Source organism: Trachypithecus francoisi, unplaced genomic scaffold (assembly GCF_009764315.1).
Source record: "Trachypithecus francoisi isolate TF-2019V2 unplaced genomic scaffold, Tfra_2.0 Lachesis_group8, whole genome shotgun sequence".
In the NCBI taxonomy this organism is placed as follows: domain Eukaryota; kingdom Metazoa; phylum Chordata; class Mammalia; order Primates; family Cercopithecidae; genus Trachypithecus; species Trachypithecus francoisi.
In genome coordinates this window covers 47947792-47970591 of record NW_022681473.1, presented here as the reverse complement: position 1 = coordinate 47970591, position 22800 = coordinate 47947792, and the positions used below count along the sequence as shown (strand labels likewise).

Below are 22800 nucleotides of genomic sequence, written 5' to 3'. Positions count from 1 at the left end.
TTTTGGGCTTTGCGGACCAGTCTCTGCTGCAAGACTAAATTCTGCTGTTGTAGTTCAAATTTGCCATGAACAACACATAAATGTATATGCATGCTATGCTCTAACAAACTGTATTTGTATCTATAAAAAGAAGCAATGGGCTCAAGTATGCTGACCCCTGCCCTAGACTACTAATTTATGGCCTACTCAATCAAAACATTCTTTCAAAGATATTGACATATCTTTACACAGATGAAATTTCTGAAAAACAACATAAGATATACAAAAGCAGAAAACTATAAAGTTTGTCAAATATTTGTTCATTTTATTCAAACAGCAAATATCTTTACCAAAACTAGACTCCAGTTTTAAGATTTTCTCTTGACAAACAGGCTTTGAATCTTGGATACATTGTAATCCGTCTCATATATATGGGGACAGGGTCTCACTCTGCCACCCTGCTTGGAATGCAGTGGAGTGATCACAGCTCACTGCAGCCTTGAACTCCTGAGCTGCTGGAATTACGGGTGTGAGCCACCACCGGGCTATAGTCCGTTATGTCTAAGAACCACCCTTACTTCCAACTAGACTTAAGGCAAATCCTGATATTATTTCATCTATAAATACTGTTACATATCGCTAAAAAATAAAGTTTCCTGTAATAAGTACAATACCATTATCCCTCCTAAAAGAATTAACAATAATTACTTAAGACCATAAAATACCTAGTCACTATTCAAATGTCCCTGATTGTCCCATAAATGATGTTTTTAAAAAACAGTTGATTTGCTTAAAACAAGATCCAAGTAAGGCCTAACACTTGCATTTGGATGTATTTTTTTTTTTTTTTTTTGAGATGGAATCTTGCTCTGTCGCCCAGAGTGGAGTGCAGTGGCACAATACATTTGGACGTCTTTTTAAACATCTTTTAACTCAGGGTCAGCAAACTCCAACCTGCCTTTACAAAGCTTATTTATAGCCACGTGTAAACTGGCTTTGTAAGTAAACTTTTACCAGACACAGCCATGCTCATTAGTTTATGTACTGTCTATGACTGCTTTTGCATTTGTGACAGAGTCTATAAGGTCTGCAAAGCCTAAACTACTTTTATCTGGCACCCTTTGCAGAAAAAGTTCGTTAACTCTTGTTTGGTCTCCTTCTCTTTTTTTCTCCACCTTGCTATTTATTTGTTGATGATACCAGGCCTTTTGTTCTATAGAATTTTCCATATCCTGAATTTTGTTGGTTATACTCCTCCGGTGTCATTTAACATGTCCTCCTGTATTTTCCACACAGAAGAAGTTAGACCTAGAGGCCTGATTTGATTCAGATTTAATTCTTTGGCAAGAATACTTACTATTTCGCAGTTGGTATTGTATACCACTTCTTATTCTATCAAATTAAAAGGTACACATTGTTTGTGTTATCTCTCTGTGATGTTACTATTGATCAGTTTAGTTCAAGTGCTATCAGTTTAAGCCATCAATTATGAAGTTGCAGAAAAACTATTTAATGGTTTTAGGAAGGCATTTTCACAGACTGTAAGGTTTTAAAACAAAAAAGGTGGTACTGATGATCACTGCTTAGATCAATAGTTCTCAATTGGGAGTGATTTTCCTTCCAGCAGACATTTGGTAATTTGCAAATAATTTTGGTTGTAAACTGAGGGGGACAACTGGCATTTAGTGGGTAGAATCTAGGGATGCCGCTAAACATCCTGCAATGCACAAAACAGTCTTTCACAACAAAAAATTACTTGGCCTGAAATGTCAATATTGCCAAGATTGAGAAACCCTAGCCAAAATCTATTATTTCAGCATGGGTTGCAAAATTATAATATTCTAATTCTACCATTCCTTCTGCATCTATTATCTAAAGATTTTCTCTCTTTTTTTATTTTTTGAGATGGAGTCTTGCTCTGTCACCCAGGCTGGAGTGTAGTGGCGCAATCCTGGCTCACTGCAACCTCTGTCTCCCGGGTTCAAGCGATTCTCCCATCTCAGCCTCCCAAGTAGCTGGGACTACAGTCACGAGCCACCATACCCGGCTAACTTTTTTGTATTTTTAGTAGAGACAGGATTTCGCCATATTGGCCAGAGTTGTCTCAAACTCCCGCCTCGGCTTCCCAAAGTGTTGGGATTACAGGCCTGAGCCACCATAACGGGCTCAAGATTTTCTATTAAAAAAAGTTGTCATATCAATTACTGCTAGGCGCGGTGGCTCACGCCTGTAATCCCAGCACTTGGGAGGCCGAGGAAGGTGGATCACTCGAGGCCAGGAGTTTGTGACCAACCTGGCCAACATGGCAAAACCCTATCTCTACCCAAAATACAAAAATTAGCCAGGTGTGATAGCACACACCTGTAATCTCAGTTACTCTGGAGGCTGAGGCATGAGAATCACTTGACCCCAGGAGGCAGATGTTGCAGTGAGCCGAGATCATGCCACTGCACTCCAGTCTGAGTGAGTGAGACTCCATCTCAAAAACAAAAACAAAAACAAAAACAAAAACAAAAAAAACTTCACCACATAAATTATTTGGTAACCGTCAGAAATAACTGTAAAGGAAAGACAGGTTAACTGCTTAATTCTGTTTATGTGCCAGTTTTCAGAAAAATTAGTTAAGAACTAATTTGTGCTGGACATGGTAGCTCACGCCTATAATCTGGGATTGGATGGTGGGAAGATCGATCACTTGAGGCCAGGAGTTTGAGACCAGCCTGGGCAACGTAGTGAGACTCCATCTCAAAAAAAAAGAAAAGAAAAGGTTTTTAAAAAAGAACTCATTTGTTATTAAGGCTGCATGAAATGCCTTTGAGTCATTTGACTTCAATAATAGTGACCATTAATAAGATTTTACCTTCAATGGAAATTATTTCATAAAGAATTTCAAGACTGGGATTACTAATCATTATAACACAGTGGTTAACTCAACTATATTATACACTTTGTTTCTCTACATGACACTTTGTTTCTCAACATGTACTAATGTAGAGAAACATGTACTAATGTAGAGAAACAAAGTATAATAATAATAATCATCATCTCTCTTAATCATCTTCTCTCTTAATTTCTGAGTATTCCTTGAATGCGAAGTCCTAACATTACCTAGGTTGCCTGCACTACTTGGCAGTCTCAAGCTTAATACAATCTATTCACTATTTTAACAGCAGAGTGTTGGATGCAAACTATTTAAATGTCTAGCAGAAGTCAACTGCCCTTTGCTTGACAGTCTCCTGAATTATGAAAGAATATCATTTATCTAACAAAACCATTTATTACTAGACAATAAAAGTGGCAAAATGTAGATAGTTCTCTAATTATGCAAAGACTCCTGGTGCTTTCAAGAGCAGGAAGGTTTTCAGAATTTATTTATAAAAATTAATGATAATGCTGAAATTATATTTAACTTTCACATAACTGCTCTCTGACACTAATTTATCAGACAGTGGAGAACACAATTCTTCACAGTATTATCAACATATTCTATTTTAGAGTAGTAATGTACTATATTTAGCAAAAGGTTCCTAATACACACCATTAATAGTAATCCCTTCAACTGCCTTTCTTTAGCCTTTGGTAGTTCAAAATTATGTCAGGTATTAAAATCTGAACCCACCAAAATGTAGAGAACAAAAAATCTTACACTGCCTCCTCGAATATGGGGGAAGTGATTAAAAGAAAGAAAAATATTTATTACATAAATGTGTTTTTTTCTTCTTTTGGAGACGGAGTCTCGCTCTGTCACACAGGCTGGAGTCCAGAGGCGCAGTCTTGACTCACAGCAACCTCTGCCTCCCAGGCTCAAGCTATTCTCTTGCCTCAGCATCCCAAGTAGCTGGGATTACAGACGTGCGCCACCACACCAGGCTAATTTTTGTATTTTTAGTAGAGATGGGGTTTCCCCATGTTGGCCAGGCTGGTCCCAAACTCCTGACCTCAAGTGATCCACCCACCTCAGCCTCCCAAAATGCTGGGATTACAGGTGTGAGCCACTGTGCCCAGCCAATAAATGTTATTTTTAAGCACATGTGAAAATAATATTTCAAGAACAAATTTGTAAAGTCAGTGTTTTGAACATCCTATTATTGTCAACAGATGATTACTGGCAAATCAAATGGGGTATATGCCATTTAAGAAGAAAAAGTATTAGATTAGCAGAAATTTTCATTCTCAGTATTTGTTTTATCTTAAGTTAAATAGATCTATTATTAAACCATTTCCCAAACTGTCCCTTGGAACACAAGGTTTCAAAAGATATATTCTAGAACAACAAAAAAGTGTCATGGTATCAACTAAGTTTGAGTATGTTAATATAGGGTAATAGTTAAGAATGTAGACCCTGTGGCTAAATTGCCTGGTTCAAGTCCCAATTCTACCACGTGTTAGCTAAGTGCCCTGGGGAGAGTCACTTAATCTCTGTACTTTGATATCCCCCCCTGTAAAAAGGGATAAAAATACCACTTATTTCATAGAGCAGTTGTGAGAAATACAAGGATACCTGTGTAGCACTCAGATGAATATAAGTGTTTGTTATTATAGTAAATATATTGTCATAAGACCCAGTTAAATAGGCTTTTTTTTTTTTTTTTTTTTTTTTTTGGATTCTGTCCTTTAATAACTTTCAGAGGCTTCTAGTTCAGTAAAGACACTGATCAAAGCTTGGTAAAAATGGGCTCGTTTGCAGACTTTCAGTGATGTTCTTCAGTCAATTCAACAAGCTAAATGAGTGCTGGTCAGTGACAGCTCTCATCACTCACTGGTTCTGGGCCAGTTTTCCGTAGCCGCCTCTTCCAGCGTCATAGTCCTGCCGATACTCATCCCGAACCTGGCCCCCAGATCGCCCACGGCCGTACTGCCTGCCCTCCTTAAAGCCTGTGTCCCAGTCCGTGCGAATGATCCGGTCATCCAGACGTGTTCCATTTATGTACCGCATGGCATTTTCAGCATCTGCGCGTGAGTAATATTCCACAAAACAGAATCCACATGCTGTTTTCTTCATTTTATCCAGACCCATGATGATTTTCTTTATGTCACCACTTTTGCTGAAGAGTTCATAGATTTGTTCTTCGGTTGTGTAAAAAGAAAGATTTCCAACATATAACGTACAGCTTTTCTTCAGTAATTTTTCTTGTTCTTCATTGTCACCCCGGAAGTGCTGGTCCCGGTACTGGCTCAGCTCCACGTAGGAGTCGCTGCGCAGCGCCTTCAGGAGGCCCCCCGACATGGCGCAGAGAAGCGGACGAGCTAAATAGGCTTCTTGACTACAAAGTTTTAGGGATGCTTTTTTCTCCTTTTCTAAAAATTTTTCTTTTAGAACTTTAGAGATTTTTTTTTTTTTTTTTTTTGCGGCAGGAGTGGGGGGGCTCACTGAAACCTTTGCCTTTGGGTTCAAGTGATTCTTATGCCTCAGCCTACAGAGTAGCTGGGATTATAGGGGTGTGCCTCTAGGCCCAGCTAGCTAATTTTTATATTTTTGGCAGAGATGGGATTTCACCATGTCGGCCAGGCTGGTCTCAAACTCCTGACCTCAAGTGATCTGCCTACCTTGGACTCCCAAATTGCTGGGGTTACAAGCATGAGCCACGGAGCCCTGCCTAGAGATGCTTTAATATGCCAGTGTGCATCATCTATTCTCCAGAATGCACCCATGTGCTGAATGTAACATATCCCAAACTTACCCATTTTTTTTTTCCTTTGGAAAACTCTTGATCATCTCATGAAACATTATTCCTTACAACATAATTAAAATATTCAGCTAAAAGGCCAGATAGATTATACTATCCCAGTGGCTACTAACAGACACCAAGCTCAAAAGAAATTCCTTTACCCCTAAAGATAACGGAAAGAATCCCTAATAGGGTTTTGCATACTTGTGGGATGTATGGCAATTAAAGACTAGGGACATTTGGCAGTAAGGGATAGATTAGTAAAGAGAATTAAGGAAGGGAATAATGTACACCTATAGATTCTCTGAAACTGGAGAAGAGTAGGAAAGAAATGGGAAAAGGGAAAACCAAGTCTTGGGTTAATATCAACGGAATTTATAAGACTGTGGTATTATGTCAACAATATAGTACCTTATATAAATGACAGTCATTGGCTACTGCTTTTCTCCATGGAACAGTGAGTGGCAAACAAAGCTGTGTATACCTAGTCAGATATGTTCAGACTATAGCAGATTAACTTTTATTTCCTCTAATCTGTGTCTCTGAACTGACCTCCTTTTATCACATTAGAAAAACTGAAGAGGCTCATTCACTCATCTATGTTCCTCCCCTCACCTCCTTGTCATCTAGCCAATTCTGATGTGCAGATGTGTCCACAGTGACTCATCATTACAACTCAGTAATACTTACCGTTTAAAGTCAAAAAGAGGTAAAGAAACTTTGCCCAAAGCTTCTGGTCCCTTTCTCTGCTTATTAGAATCAGGGGAACTTCCACTGCTCTGATTTAAAATTCCAAAAAGAGTAAGGTGAAGAAGTGATTCTAATGGCAATTGTGATATCTGGATGGGAAAAATGATTCTATGGGGGGAAAAATGTATTAATAGAACAAATTAGATTGAATGTGAAATTTAACACTTTAATGAGACTGACAATTTTAGGTATTGTATTTAACCTTTCAAATAATCTTTATTTTGGTATTTTTATTTTATTTTATTGAGACAGCATTTTTGCTCTGTTGCCTAGGCTGGAGTGCAACGGCACGATCTTGGCTCATGGCAACCTCTGCCTCCTGGGTTCAAGTGATCTCCTGCCTCCGACTCTTGAGTAGCTGGGATTATAGGCACCCGCCACTACGCCTGGCTAATTTTTGTATTTTTAGTAGAGATCGGGTTTCACCATGTTGGCCAGGCTGGTCTCAAACTCCTGACCTCAGGTCATCCACTCGGCCTCCCAAAGTACTAGGATTACAGGTGTGAGCTACCACACCAGCCTCAAATAATCTTTAATACTGAGTAAACTTTAGCTAAATAGAAGTCTGGCTAACTTGTCCTATTAAAAATTTTAAATAAATTTTATTAACAGTATAAAATTTCAAAATATAACATATCTTTCTTTAAAGACGTGCAAATGCCTTTGAGATTTCCTGTTAATTTCCAGGCAAAATAATATTAGTCATTTTTATTTCCTTTTGGAAAAACCAGATGAATATTTATGAGAATTTCTGTTTTGGGATGTAAGAATGCACACAAACATATATAATAAGTATATACACAAACAGCTTTCCTTCCTCCTTCCTTTCCTCCCTCTCTTCCTTCCTATGAAAAAAAAAAGTATATACACCAACAGACATATGTTTACCAATGCATTATTTTTTTTAAGTCTGAAAGAACACTTGAAGTCAAGAGCAGGCACTCTGAGATAGCAAATGTTGAAAACAGAGTGACACTTTCTACCTATATGCATTTTTGTGTTACTTGATTGCTTTCACAGACATGTATTATTTTATAATATAAAAGAAAATATGACAATAGGAAAACATTTAATACATGTGGAACAAATAGTAAAAAGTTCTGCAACTGTCTATCTGCCTAAATAATGAGAGTTCCCTTAGTTTAAAAACACTATTTTAGGCTGGGCACGGTGGCTCACACCTGTAATCCCAGCACTTTGGGAGAGGCCAAGGTGGGCAGATCACCTGAGGTCAGGAGTTCAAGACTAGCCTGGCCAACATGGCAAAACCCCTTCTCTACTAAAAATACAAAAAAATGAGCCAGGGATGGTGGCACACACCTGTAATCTCAGCTACTCGGAAGGCTGAGGCAGGAGAATCACTTGAACCTGGGAAGCTGAGGTTACAGTGGGCTGAGATCGCGCCACTGAACTCCAGCCTGGGTGACAGAGTAAGACTCCATCTCAAAAATAAAAAAAAAAAGAAAAACACTATTTAAAAAATATAAATAGTACAAAACATCATCTTGTACATGGATTTAAGATAATATTTTTCGGCTGAACGCGGCGGCTCACGTCTGTAATCCCTGTACTTTGGGGGGCCGTGGTGGGCGGATCACCTGAGGTCAGGAGTTCAACACCAGCCTGGCCAACATGGTGAAACCCCACCTCTACTAAAAATACAAAAAATTAGCTGGGCGTGGTGGCGCATGCCTGTAATCCCAGCTACTCAGCAGGCTGAGACAGGAGAACTGCTTGAACCTGGGAGGCAGAGCTTGCAGTGAGCTGAGATTGCGCCACTGCACTCTAGCCTGGGCAACAAGCGCAAAACTTGTCTCAATAAATAAATAAATAAATAAATAAATAAATAAAAATAACTTTTTTGGTTAAGTGTTGATTAATCTAAGAGCCAGAATTGTTATATAGTGTTACAGAATAAATACTGAAGCAATGCTATAAAATACTGTCTCTCTAGAACTTTCATTCCTTTCTGTAACTTTCCTTCCTTTCTATAACTATAAATTTGTATCTTTAACTTGACAAAGTCTAAAAAGAATGATATGTTTTTGCAATTTAATAATATGAAGGCTTAAAAGGATATTTCATATTTTTTAATGAGAATTTCAGTCTGTTCTACAAAATCATATCTAGAAGAGATCTTAAGACATAAGTAAGAAGTTGAAGAATTTCAATGAAAATTACAATAAAAATTAAAGTTAGGATAACAGGACACACCGAAAGAATAAAAAGCCAGAAATTTCACTTACAGTTCATCCCATTTAATAAGATAGAAGAAATTCTTGTAAGTGCCAACCTTCTTTGATTGAATAGGTTTAAAAAGATCCTTTCCATTGTGAGACAGGGAACATATCAAGTAGTATTTTTCATAACTGAGAAAAGAAAGTTTAACTTGATTTCTATCTTGACAATACAAATTAGTTAACTAATACAACTACATTAGCAGTTCTTCCTCCAAAGAGACTAATATCTGAAATAATATGGTCACCTTTCATTTGAATTTTTAGAAATCCATCTGAAATTCAATCACTGCAAATTCTATGAAAATAGAAAAGAGGTTTGGTAAAGGGGATAAAAAGGGGAATGTATGTTCCTAGGTCCCAGTTTAAAGCATGGTCATAATAACACCAGCTGGATAATTTAATTTTGCGCCCAGTTAGTTATTAGCTTCAGATTTCAGTTGAACGACACTGAATAATGTTATTCATTTCTAGCTAGAAAGAGTACAAACATTACCTTCCCTTGGTGCATTTTCCTTTGCTAAGCTACTGAAATAGAGTCAGCTAAGCATGTGCCTGACTTACATTGAGCCAATCTTCCTAGCCTATTGGGAGTCTTCCATTTATGGGGACAGATGCTATTGTATTCTCTCATTAGATTGCAGTGACTCAGCCACTAATTGCCAAGTACACAGCTGGTTGGATACAGTCAGGTAATCTTGTAAAGCACGAGTCTTAGATTCAATAAAATTGTATTCTACTTAATCTAACTTACTGCTAGCCTTACATGTTAACCACTTTGTTCATATATACAATTTATTTATCATTCTAAATTTATTTCAAATCAAATTTTATTGGTTCACACAATACCCCTAAGCTAACTACTTGGTTATTTTTCTCAACTTTATTCCATTTACTCCTATTTACATCAGCATTTTATTCACTTACTTTCTATCTTTATCACTGTTTTCTGTATCGTCTTCTACTGGGTATTCGTTTACCTCATTAGTGTCCCTATGTATATTTGTGCGTGTCTATGTACAAATGTGTGTGTGTGTGCGCCTATGGAGAATGTGGAGATTATTATCCCTGTAATGAAATACCTTCAGATACCGTCAATATCCATTTAAATGCAAGTTCCAGAAGAGTACAGGTTTTTTGCTGCCTTGTACTACTGAATCCCCGGTATTAAGAATACTGCCCACAGATGGTGCTCAATAAATATTTATTGAATAAATTAAAACACCACATTTAAGTCACTAAATGACCATATTTTAATCTAAAGCCCAATTTAAGCAAAACTTATGTTTGATATTTCTTCAGTAGACTTTTTTACAACATTAAGCTACTATAAAACTATTTCACTAAAAACATTTCTGACTTTTCAGTTCATACATTGATTTTCAAATACACTAAAACTGGCGGCCGGGTGTGGTGGCTCACGCCTGTAATCCCAGAACTTTGGGAGGCTGAGGTGGGCAGATCACTTGAGGTCAGGAGTTTGAGACCAGCCTGGCCAACAAGGTGAAATCTCATCTCTACTAAAAATACAAAAATTAGCCAGGCATGATGGTACGCACCTGTAATCCTAGCTACTCAGGGGGCTGAGGCACAAGAACTGCTTGAACCCTGGAAACAGAGGTTGCAGTGAGCAACAATGCAAGACTCCATCTCCAAAAAAAAAAAAAAGAATGAACGACACCTGTCTTAAACTGCCTATATTTATTAATTGACAATTGCTCTGTTTTCCTGCTTTTGGCATGCAAGAGTTACATTTTCTTTACTGGAAGTGCTTCAAATACCTCTGTAATTTTTAAGAAAATCACAAAGGTATCTGTTGGTTAGTCATTTAAACACCAAGATAACAGTGGTTGCTGACATTTTACAAGATCAGAATAGTTGCTAGATAAAGCTGCACGTATTTTCTTTTATGTTTTATTTTTATTTTTTTGAGACAGGGTCTTGCTCTGTCACCGAGGCCGGAGCGCAGTGGCATGATCATAGCTCACTGCAGTCTTCATCTCCTGGCTCGAGCAATACTCCTGCCTCAATCTTCTGAGTAGCTGGGACTACAGGTGCACACCACCACTGGCTATTTATTTTTTTTAGATGGAGTTTACCTCTTGTTGCCAAGGCTGGAGTGCAATGGCGCAATCCCGACTCACCACAACCTCCACCTCCTGGGTTCAAGCGATTCTCCTGCCTCAGCCTCCCAAGTAGCTGGGATTACAGGCACATGCCACCACACTCAGCTAATTTTGTATTTTTAGTAGAGACAGGCTTTCTCCATGTTTGTCAGGCTGGTCTCAAACTCCTGACCTCAGGTGATCCACCTGCCTCAGCCTCCCAAAGTGCCGGGATTACAGGCATAAGCCACCGTGCCTGGCTGGCTAATTTTTAAAAAATTCTTTATAGTAGAGATGAGGTCTCACTACGTTGCCCAGGCTGGTCTCCAACTCCTCGGCTCAAGCAATCCTCCCACTGTGGCTTCACAAAGCACTGGGATTACAGGTGCAAGCCACCATGCCCGGCTGTTTAAACAGTTACTTACTTTGATACCCAATTATTTGAAATTCCATGAGCAGCAAAAATAGTAAACTGGAGCTGCTCTGTTGTAGTCCATGCTTCCTTGGCACTCTTGCTACTTTGGGCACAGTCTGTAGGACTCCTACCAGAATTTGCATGGAGTCTGAGAAGATCATAAATTGCTGCAGTTAATTGGTTTATGCTTACTTGAACAGGATTTTCAGGATTAAGTGAGCCTAGATTTAAAAAAAAAAGAAAAATTTAATAGATTCTCTGAAAAGCTGATGATTATTGCTAAAATTTAAAGATTTAAACACATACCCCTAGTTGAATTCTTGCTAGTGTCTTCTTCTCCAAACAAAGAAGTCACCTACACAGGCACACACACACAATAGTCAGAAAATTGCCTATGACATAATATAAAATGTCAAATACTATGTCAAAGACTCTTTTTCCAGGGGAAACCTCCCAAGTATCTACAGAATTAATAAAACAATAAATAAATAATGCAAAAAGAAAGGGAAAACCACAAACCAAGATTATTTTTAGTATTAAGAAAATCAGAATCACTAAAAACTACTGTAAAATATCACTGAAACACAACAAAAGCTGCTTGGTTAATATTAATTTGAAATCTAGAAGTGATAAGTACAGTATTATTTTCCATTAGTAGCTCTAAAACAACGTAAGAATATCCTTAAAGAAAAAAATCCAGATCTCTTGGTTGGTGACTCAAAAAAGTGCTTATATATATCTAAACTGACTCCCCTCCCATCTGCTGTCTGCTCCTTTATCCAGCAAATGGGTAAAATAAATAGAAGCCTCAGACAAAATTAGGTCCATGGTAGTTGATCACCTCCAAGTAATTTCGTGTGTGTGTGTGTGTGTGTGTATATGTGTGTGTGTGTATAAATATATATACACGTATATATGTGTATATATATGTATATATGTGTGTGTGTATATATGTATAAGTTTCTAAAAAGAAGCAAATTAAAAAGTAGAAAAAAAAGAAACCCGCATTGCTACATACCATACGGACAGGATCTCTCTGAGAATGCATGGACTATGTTATCTTCTAGATATCGAGGGGCACACCATCAACATAACTTTTCTATCCTTTATATTTATTGTGGCCCGTGAGATGCACCCCTTCTTTCATCCTTGCAATTAAAGATATAAATGTCCCTATGAAGCAAGTTAATTAAATCTCCTGGGAAACACTATGAGGGACAGCTTTTATTAAAACCAACAGTATAATCTAAAGCCAAGGCCCCTAAATTGGCTGCTTCTGAGGCATTATAGCTGAGGCCCTTGGTCTTTTCAACAGGGAGAGTATTAGCCAAAGTAGAACTTCCCCCACTAATAATTAGGACGCTTCCACCCCAAGGGAGAAGTGAGAGTTACTGTCCTCCAGGTCTTCTAAGCTCAATACCTATCCTTAAACCCCAAACCAACTCATCTATGCCAGAGGTCCTCCTCTATACACAAAGGGTTCACAGTTTGACATCCACCTGTTGAATGTCAACTCTCATAAAGCTCTTTCAAGGCAACCCAACTTCTTACCAAGGAATCCCCACCTAACCAAGTAAGTGATTCAATCCAAAAGTAAAAGCCAAAGTTAAAATGACAATATTTTGTCTAGGAGAAGGCAAAAATTTCCTGTTTAAGTACATATTTGCATGTAATAAAATCCTAGTTACCAAAAATACTCACATCAGCAGTTTTACTCCTTGGAAGATTAACTGCTCTCTTTAGCTTCTTTACTGATTCTGTAATGGCAAGAGTCTCGACACCATCTAAAGCACTACAGATTTTTCTTACAGCTTTAATTACTTGATCTACTGCTCGGTGCTGGTTCTTTAAAAACACAAAATAAAATAAAAATAGGTAGGTGAAATTTAAAGGACCAATTCCAGAGACGAAGTCATTAACTAGATATCTTAGATATCCCTAACAGATATCCTCTACTCTTTTGTAATGAAAAAGAAAAGAAATGAGATAGCTTTTCAATTGTATAGTTTATTTCAAAGTAGGAAAAGGCAAGGCCTGGTTAATTTTCACTTCATCTGACACAATTATTCATATGCAAATTGCTATTAATTTTCCATTGGAATCAGAAGTAGAAGCGTAAATTAGTAACAAATCACTAAAACTAGAGCTATTTTTTTCTTATTCTCATTTGGAAATAATTTCCACATTGAAAATAACCCTTCTCTTCCTCCTGCAAAAATTTGGTATCAAAACCAAGTTCTTTAGAGGTCAGTTACATATTAATAACACTGGGCAACATTTACCTGAGAAGTACATATCTTATTAAGAAACATTCTTATATAATGTATTAATTCATAAAACATTTATGCCAAACTTTTATGCCAAGTACTGTTACAATGGGCTGAAACTCAGTACTATACCACCTGTTTAAAATTTAAATTTTTCCACCCTTGACGCTTGGCTACTACAAACCTTCACCTTCAAGCTTAAATGAAACCACCTAATTTTCTCAAATACCCAATTACCCTGCAGTCCTCGGGGCCTGTTTTCTAGCTCCTCATTTTTGCTTATTTGACTTATACTTCCTGCTTCCTTTTACTTCACCTTCACGCAAAACCTTTTCCAGTTTTGAAGGTCATGCCATTCTCCTATATTACTTCATATTACTTTGCTTTTTTTTTTTTGAGATGGACTCTCATTCTGTTTTCCAGGCTAGAGTGCAGTGGTAGGATCTTAGGTCACTGCAACCTCTGCCTCCCAGGTTCAAGTGATTCTCCTGTCTCAGCCTCCCGAGTAGCTGGGATTACAGGTGTCTGTCACCATGCCTGGCTAATTTTTGTATTTTTAGTAGAGATGGGGTTTCGCCATGTTGGTCAGGCTGGTCTCAAACTCCTGACCTTGGGTGATCCGCCCGCCTCAGCCTCCCAAAGTGCTGGGATGACATGCGTGAGCCACTGCGCCCAGCCTACATTACTCTTTAAGTGCCAATTATCAATTTATTGTCTATTAGTTCCAAATCCACCCTTCCTCTGCTCTCCTTTCTGATACTAGAGCTAGACACCGACCTTAAAAAAGTGTAAGGGTGAGCCATGAAAATGTCTCAGGGAAAGCATTTAGAGGGGAACAACAGGCACAAGGGTCCCCAGTGCGGAACATAACTGGCAGATAATCAACCAGAGAAAAAAGACAGGGAAGTGATAAGAAGTCAGATCAGAGAGGTAGTGAGTCACACTGTGTAGAACCTTGAAGCTACAATTAGGGCTTTGAATTTTACTAAGTAAGATAGTAAACAGGATTCTCAGCGAAGGAGTGACATGATCTAACATTTTTTAAAGGATTTACAAACTTTATCTTTTCAAAGCCCCACCTTCTGCCTTTGATTTTCTCTTATTTTGCTTTCTGCTCTTTTCTTTTTTTTTTTTTTTTAAGACAGGTCTCATTCACCCAGACTGGACTGCAGCAGTGTGCAGCTCACTGCAACCTCTGCCTCCCGGTTTCAAGCAATTCTCCTACCTCAGCCCCCTGAGTAGCTGAGATTACAGGTATATGCCACCATACCCAGCTAATTTTCCTATTTTCATTTTTAAAATCTTTACCTTTCAATAATTTTAAATTTACAGACAGTTATAAAAATAATACAAAGTTCCCATATAACGCTGGAAAACTAGACTAAGTAAATCTTACATAAACCATGTTACATTTGTCAAAGCTAGACATTAACACTGGTATATTGCTATTAAGTAAATATTAAACTTTTTTCAGATTTTACCAACTTTTCCACTAATGAGCTTTTTATCTTCCAGAATATAATCCAGGATATCACATTCCATTTAGTGACTTATTCTCAAAAGATCATTTTGGTTGCCTGTTGAAGATATACCGTAGGGGTAGACACTGGGAGATTAGTAAGAAACTACTGCAGTTGACTAGAGTATAGCTTTGGTAGTGATGAAAGCGCTCACATTCTAAATGTATTTTCAAGGTAGAGCTGACCAGAATTAGACTGAATGTGAAATGTATAAGATCTTTTTCTTGAGACGTCAAGGATGACTCCAGGGTTTTGGCCTGAGCAAATGGAAGACAAAGTTGCCATTTATTAAAAAGGGAAATAATGAGGTCAGGCTATGCATGTGTACATAAGGGGGTATACGAGATATCTCTGCACCTTCCTCTCAGCTTGCTCTGAACCTAATATTGCTCTTAAAAAATAAACTCTTAAAAAGAGAAAGGGAAGGCCGATGGGTGAATAGATACAAAGGTACTATAAAAAATTCAGTTTTGTAGATCTTAAATTTGAGATGTCAATTAATTAGATATTCACATAAAGATGTCAAGTAATAGATAATTTGAGTCTGGAGTTGGGGAAAAGGTTAAGGTTAGACATACAAATTTCAGAGTCAATCAGTATAGGGATATACCAAGATCACCTAGGATGTCAATACAGAGAGAAGAGGTTCTAGAACTGAGCCCTGGGGATATGCAGGAAGATAAGGAAGAAGCCACAAGTAAGAGTGAGACAGAGCAGCTAATAGAAATAAGGAAAGCAAGAAGGTGGTATCCCACAGGCCAACTAAGTATTTCAAAAAGAAAGACATGATCAACTGTATCAAAAAATACAGATAGGTTGAGAAGAATAAAGATTTGGTGGGCACGGTGGCTCACACCTGTAATCCTAACACTTTGGGAGGCTGAAGCAAGAAGATCGTTTGAGCCCAGGAGTTCAAGACCAGCCCAGACAACATAAGGTAACTGTGTCTCTACAAAAAACATAAAAATTAGCTGGGCATGGAATGTAGTCTCAGCTACCCAAGAGACTGAGGTGGGAGGATTACCTGAGACCGGGGGTTGCAGCTGCAGTGATCTGTGATCACACCACTGCACTCCAGTTTGGGCGACAGAGTGACACGCTGTCATCCATCCACCCATCCATCAATCGATCAACAGATTAGGAACTGACTACTGAATTCAAGATCATGGAAGTCCTTGATGACCTTAATAAGTACAGTTTCAGGGAAGTACTAAACTGATTGGAGTGGGCATATAAGAGAATGGGAAGGAAGGAAATGGAAGCAGCAAAACCACTTAACTTTCAGAAGTTTTGCAGCAAGGAGAATAGAGAAATGGTGTGGCTTCTGTGGCGGGGGGTGAGGTGGGGATTTTTTTTTTTTTTTTAAGATGGGTAACTCTTTTTCCTCTTCATCTACAATGATTTTCCTGGTGACCTCATCCTGTCTTATGGCTGCAAAATACAATTTATATTCTGATGATTCCCAAGTTTATTATCTCTAGCCTGGACACTCCATACGAAACTCCAGATTCTAGTAAACTCCAGTTTACCAGAGATATTCAGTAAATATTTTTGAATAAATATATTTATATGTTGATAAGAACATACTAGTAGATAAAAATATGGAAGCCATCCTACACTTATACTATTTCCCCTTCACTCACATCTCATCACCTGTTAAAATCTTTCCAATTTTATCTCCTAAATATTGTTAATCAGTTCTCTCCTTTTTAACTTTTCCATGCTCTTCATCTTTCACCTGGACTACTATAAAAACCTTTTTAAATATTCGCTCTGAAACCAATCCCAACCTGAAATCTAACTTCCACAATACAGCCAGAGTGATTTCAGATCACAGGACTAAACAATTCACCCAAACCACTCTAGGCTAAAAACACCTTAAGTGGCTAGAGCAGGAGTAGGCCAACTTTTTCTGTACAGGGCCAAACAGTAACAGGTTAGGTTTTGCAGGATATACAATCCCTGTTCCACTACTCAACTCTACTGTTGGAGCATAAATGTAAATGACAAGAGACAATATGTTTAAAAAAAAAAAAAAAGGTATGGGGCCAGGCGCAGTGGCTCACGCCTGTAATTCCAGCACTATGGGAGGCCAAGGTGAGTGGACCACTTGAGGTCAGGAGTTTGAAACCAGCCTGACCAACATGGTGAAACCCTGTCTGTACCAAAAATACAAAAATTAGCCAGGCGTGGTGGTACACACCTGTAATCCCAGCTACTAGGGGGGCTGAGGTGGGAGAATCACTTGAACCCAGGAGGCAGAGATTACAGTGAGCCAAGATCATATCACTGAACTCCAGCCTGGGTGACAAAGTGAGACTGTCTCAAACAACGACAACAACAACCAGGTGTGTGGTTTTTTTTTTTTTTTTTTTTGAGACGGAGTCTTGCTCTGCCACCCAGGCTGGAGTGCAGTGGCCGGATCTCAGCTCACTGCAAGCTCCGCCTCCCGGGTTTACGCCATTCTCCTGCCTCAGCCTCCCGAGTAGCTGGGACTACAGGCGCCCGCCTCGTCGCCCGGCTAGTTTTTTGTATTTTTAAGTAGAGACAGGGTTTCACCGTATTAGCCAGGATGGTCTCGATCTCCTGACCTCGTGATCCGCCCGTCTCGGCCTCCCAAAGTGCTGGGATTACAGGCTTGAGCCACCGCGCCCGGCCGTGTGTGGTTTTGTTAAATTTTTTTTTTTTTAATTTACAAATTAGAAGGTAGACTGGTTATGGTCTCCTGACCTAGAAGATAAAATTCCTTAACACGGACTACAAGGATAATAATCATATAGCTATCTCCCATGTCCTCTGCCAATCTTCATTTTATACTTTGTACTCTATCACAGAATTGCTTATACTTCCATGTAAATATCACACCTATCTGCTTTTGTTTATATACCCTTCCCAATTTTTTTCTTGCTAACTCGTACTGTATAAGACAGTTCAGACAACATCCCTTCTAAGAGGCCTTCTTTGAACCCTCAACTTAGGTAAGGTGCCCTTCCTTAATCTCCTTAACTCCAAGGCATACCTCTATAATACATTTTACTACACTATATTGAAGTTTTGTTTAAACCCCTCACTACTACTTTTTAAGTTCCTGATAGGTGGGGACTAGATCATTCATTTTCAAAACTCTAGCATTCAGCATATAGTAAGCATCCAATAAATGCTTTTACAGTTGAACTGAAGGTTCTTCTTAGCAATAGAGCTGAAATGAGAATAAACATGTTAATTTAAGCATTACTGAAAACTTTTGACGTAACTTAGGTCCGAAAACAAGACATGAAACATCAATGTCAAGAATATAGTCTTGGCTGGGCACGGTGGCTCACGCCTGTAACCCCAGCACTTTAGATGGCTGAGGTGGGAGGATCACTTGAGGTCAGGAGTTTGAGACCAGCCTGGCCAACATGGTGAAACCCCATCACTACTAAAAACATAAAAATTAGCCAGGCATGGTGATGTATGTCTCTAATCCCAGCTACTCAGGAGGCTGAGGCAGGTGAATCACTTGAACCCAGGAGGCAGAGGTTGCAGAGAGCCGAGATCGCCCCACTGTACTCCAGCCTGAGCAACACATGGAGACTCAGCCTCAAAAAAAAAAAAAAAAAAAGAAAGTCTTTAAGCTTTAACGACTGCCCTATTAGATTTTGGACTTGCATGGGGCCCTAGCCCTTTTGTTTTGGAAAATCTCTCCCATTTGGAACGGCTGTGTTTACCCCACGCCTGTACCTTCATTGTATCCAGGAAGTAACTAACTTGCTTTTGGTTTTACAGGCTCATAGGTGGAAGGGATTTGCTTTGTCTCAGATGAGACTTTGGACTTAAACTTTTGGGTTAATGCTGGAAAGAGTTAAGACCTTGGGAGACTACTGGAAGGGCATGATTGTGTTTTGAAATGTGAGGACATGACATTTGGGAAGGGCCAGGGGCACAATGATGTGGTTTGGCTCTATGTCCCCCCAAAATCTCACCTTGAAATGTAATAATCTCCACGTGTCAAGGGCGGGACCAGGTGGAGATAACTGAATCATGGGGGTGGTTTCTCCCATGTTGTTCTCATGATAGTGAGTTTTCATGAGATCTGATGGTTTTATAATGGGCCCCATTCGCTCAACACTCATTCTTTCTCGCTGCCCTGTGAAGAGGTGCCTTCTTCCATGATTTAAGTTTCCTGAGGCCTCCCCAGTCATGCTGAACTGTAAGTCAATTAAACCTATTTTCTTTATAAATTAAAAAGAATATAGTCTTTAAAGTCCTAAAATATTTACTCTAATGCCAACACTACCATTTAAGAGAAAGAAGAAGCAAGAATCTTTAAGTCATTACGCCAAAATGTGAATTAAGACTTACTTCAATTTGAAGAGCCAGTTCTACTTGGTTGTGGTAAGAATCTAAGAGTTCTTCAACCGGGTGTCTGAAAGAAACAGCAGTTATTGTGGCTGAAGGATGCTACACACAAAATGATTGTTTTAATCACCAAAATAAGTGTATTTGCATCCAAAAACAAAGTCTGAAAACCTGCAATTAATGCTTTAGATGATATACCTTGTCATGGCTTCTTTGTAAGGTTTTTCTATTTGATACAGGTGTTTGTTTAAATCCACGGGTGTTTCATCATCTTCTGCCTAAACAAACACATTTACACAAAAAAAATCAAATCTACTCTTTGGTCTTTCTATTGTCAAATTAAATATAGTTAAGTGTATGATAAAATCTTGAAACCAAAGTGTTTTTCCGAGAACTGAAAATAAAATTCTATCAGAATTAAATATTATTTGTAACTGACTCAGAAAAAAAGTGAGTCAACATCCTGAAGAAAACTTGTTTGTTAAATGGAAAACATAAATGCTTTCAAGTCGACTTTCAGGTATATAAATAGCTTTTGGAACAAAAACTATTTCTGTTGTATATATAGAGAATAGAGAGCTAAAAATACTTTAAAGATGGCTGATAGCCAAACGAATATGGGGTAGAAAACAGATGGGGAAGAGGTCATTTAAATTTCTGCATTGTTTTTTCTAATGATAATCAATTCTCCTCCCACTCCCCATCATGAACCAGGTACTCGTCTCTTCTACCCCAGGTCTACATTATGCAAATGTAGTCAAAAACATCATTCCTGGCAGGGCATGGTGGCTCATGCCTGTAATCTCAGCACTTTGGGAGGCTGAGGTAGGCGAATCATTTGCGGCCAGGAGTTTGAGACCAGCCTGGCCAACACACCAAAACTCTGTCTCTACTAAAAATACAAAAAAAAAAATTTGCTGGGTGGGTTGGTGCATGCCCACAGTTCCAGCTATTCCAGAGGCTGAGGCACGAGAATTGCTTGAGCATGGGTGGCAGAGGTGCACTGAGCTGAGATCACGCCATTGCACTCCAGCCTGGATGACAGAGGGAAACTCTGTCTCCAAAAGAAAAAAAAAAGAAAAAAGGACATCATTCCTTAAGAAACTGAAAAGTTACCAATGACTGCCAAAATGTACTAAATTTTATGAAAGTCCAATTGAAATGAATTCTACCCCTAACATAAAAGCAAAACTCAAGAAAACCAAGAAAAAAAGAAAGCAGACATCACTGATATTTTTCCATCCAAAATTCTACCAAATGAAGAATAATTCTCTTTAGAGATTAAAAATTCAATCATAAGTTCACCAGGGGTTCATGCAGTAAAACAAAATGGGTACATTTCCTGCATTCTATTTTGCTTTAACCTCAAAAGAAAGCATTGAAAGCATTTTTTTTTTTTAAAGAACATCCACCTACTGAAGTAGTGAACTTTTAAAATAGGGAATTAGTTTTCATTTTGTGATGAATAATTTATTTTTCTCAGTTTGGTACAAAGGTCAATGTGGATTTTCTTTTCATCCTCAACCAATATTTAGTATTCAAAATTTTTCCTTCTTCCTCATTTTTCCCTGACTCACCCTGATGTTTTCACTCATGTATAAAGCTATTACCAACCAAATGTTTAATTTCTCCACTTTGATTTTCAAATATGCCTCTACCTCTAAGGACTATGTTACCTAAACCTCCATGATTGAAGATCCTCCCTCATTTGCTAAGAAGATTCCTGTTGAGGATGAGTTCATCACCCCATTCCAACTATGAAATCATATAAAATGTACAAGTTGAAAATTGGCAAATTAGCAGAATTATTCAGATTCAGACAAATGAAATTCAGTTATAAGGTACACACTTACTGTTCGGGCCAGATTTTGACACATTGCACTGAAGGTCAAGAGTTGTAGTCTAATTTCTGTGTCCCATTTTCGACAGTTTTGAATATGCTCATGACTTCCAAGGCAATGATTACTGTTAAGATATATTAATTATTCACTATTATTCTATTCAAATTAGAAATTATAAAGTTGAGGGTAAAATTTAAATTGCACCTGCATCAGAAATTGAAGAGAATGGTAAAACACAGACAGTTTTAAAATCAAATCTGAGCATTTAAACAGAGAAATTATTCTGTAGGAGAACAGTCAATGTAAAAAAGAAAGAAGAGGAAGACAAAGATGAAGAAGGAAATAAGAAAAATAGGGACAGGGCATTTCTAGAAGCCTAGGAGAATAAAATCTGTAAAACAACTGGACTAAATGCTAGATATAATAAATTACAAGGCTGGGCATAGTGGTTCACACCTGTAATCCCAGCACTTTAGGAGGCCGAGGCAGGTGGATCACCTGATCGAGAGTTCGAGACCAGACTGACCAAAGGGCTGTATTTTGTAAAAACACAAAATTAGCTGGGCATGGCGGCACATGCCTGTAATCCCAGCTACTTGGGAGGCTGAGGCAGGAGAATCGCTTGAACCCGGGAGGTGCAGGTTGCGGTGAGCCGAGATCGTGCCATTGCACTCCAGCCTGGGTAACAAGAGTGAAACTCCGTCTCAAAAAAAGATATAATAAATACCTGGGTAAGAAAAAGATTCACATGATGATTATTTCAGGCAACTAAAAGGAAATCACAGCTGACTACTGTGCATAAAGTAACAATGCATGTTGCAAAAGGAAAATAGAGTCTATAATGATGTGACTATCGACTCTTTACAGTAAGAAAGACCCATTATATCACTTATTAACCAGCTGCCTGAAATTCTTCCTGTAAAGACTACAAGCTCCTTAAGGGAATACAATGTCTCACTTATCTCTGAACCCCCACCACTGTCTTAGACATGACATCTTAGACATCACATATCTGAATAAAAGTTTACTAATTTGGTAAATCAATTCAATAGGACCCAATGTATTTCTGCATTATAAATTCAACTCGAAATTTTTCTAGATTAAACCATTAAAAATGAAATTGTCAAAGATGTTGCTCAGTAGTTAAATAAACTTACTTCTGCAGCACTTCCTCTTGACCACAAACTTTCAGAACATAGCTGCCAACATCTACTTGATTCAAGTCATCATGTACCCAGCAAAGGGCTTGCATTATAATGATTTCTACAGTAGAACTCACTGTAAAAGAGTTAGTCATCATTTGCACTTTGCTCATTCATACTTATTCAAGACTGTATTACTTATAATTTAAGACAGCAGTATACGATAGAAATATAATGCAGTCCACAAATGTAGACCACACATATAATTTCAAATTTTCTAGTTGCCATATTGAAACAAGTAAATCAAAAGACGTGAAACTAATTTTAATAATATGTTTTGTTTAACCTAACACAGTTGACCTTCTATATATGTTGGTTCTGCATCTATGGATTCACCAATCACGGAACAAAAATATTTGAAAAGAAAAAAAACTGCATCTGTACCGAATATGTACACACTTTTTCCTTGTCATTATTCCTTAAACAATACAATATAGCAAATATTTACATAGCATTTACATTGCATTAGGTAAT

General features: G+C 38.2%; 2 protein-coding genes across 5 annotated transcripts in view; both read right to left on the bottom strand.

The window, feature by feature from the left end:
* Positions 1–22800, bottom strand: part of PIK3C2A (phosphatidylinositol-4-phosphate 3-kinase catalytic subunit type 2 alpha) — a 118065-nt gene that overhangs the window by 36101 nt on the left and 59164 nt on the right. For 3 of the 4 annotated variants that reach the window (XM_033207885.1, XM_033207889.1, XM_033207887.1), the window contains 9 exons: positions 22282–22402; positions 21137–21248; positions 19482–19561; positions 19287–19350; positions 12857–13000; positions 11462–11510; positions 11166–11376; positions 8645–8767; positions 6339–6506 (listed from right to left, as the gene is read on the bottom strand). In XM_033207885.1, the coding sequence (XP_033063776.1) occupies positions 6339–6506; positions 8645–8767; positions 11166–11376; positions 11462–11510; positions 12857–13000; positions 19287–19350; positions 19482–19561; positions 21137–21248; positions 22282–22402 (1072 nt within the window). The remainder of the gene's footprint in view (positions 1–6338; positions 6507–8644; positions 8768–11165; positions 11377–11461; positions 11511–12856; positions 13001–19286; positions 19351–19481; positions 19562–21136; positions 21249–22281; positions 22403–22800) is intronic. The other variant, XM_033207888.1, reaches the window with a different exon arrangement.
* Positions 4551–5274, bottom strand: LOC117081671 (nuclear cap-binding protein subunit 2-like). The gene is made up of 2 exons (XM_033207891.1): positions 5089–5274; positions 4551–4929 (listed from the first exon to the last, which is right to left on the bottom strand). The coding sequence occupies exons 1-2, from the start codon at positions 5204–5206 to the stop codon at positions 4736–4738; spliced, it is 312 nt and encodes a 103-aa protein (XP_033063782.1). The 5' UTR covers positions 5207–5274; the 3' UTR covers positions 4551–4735.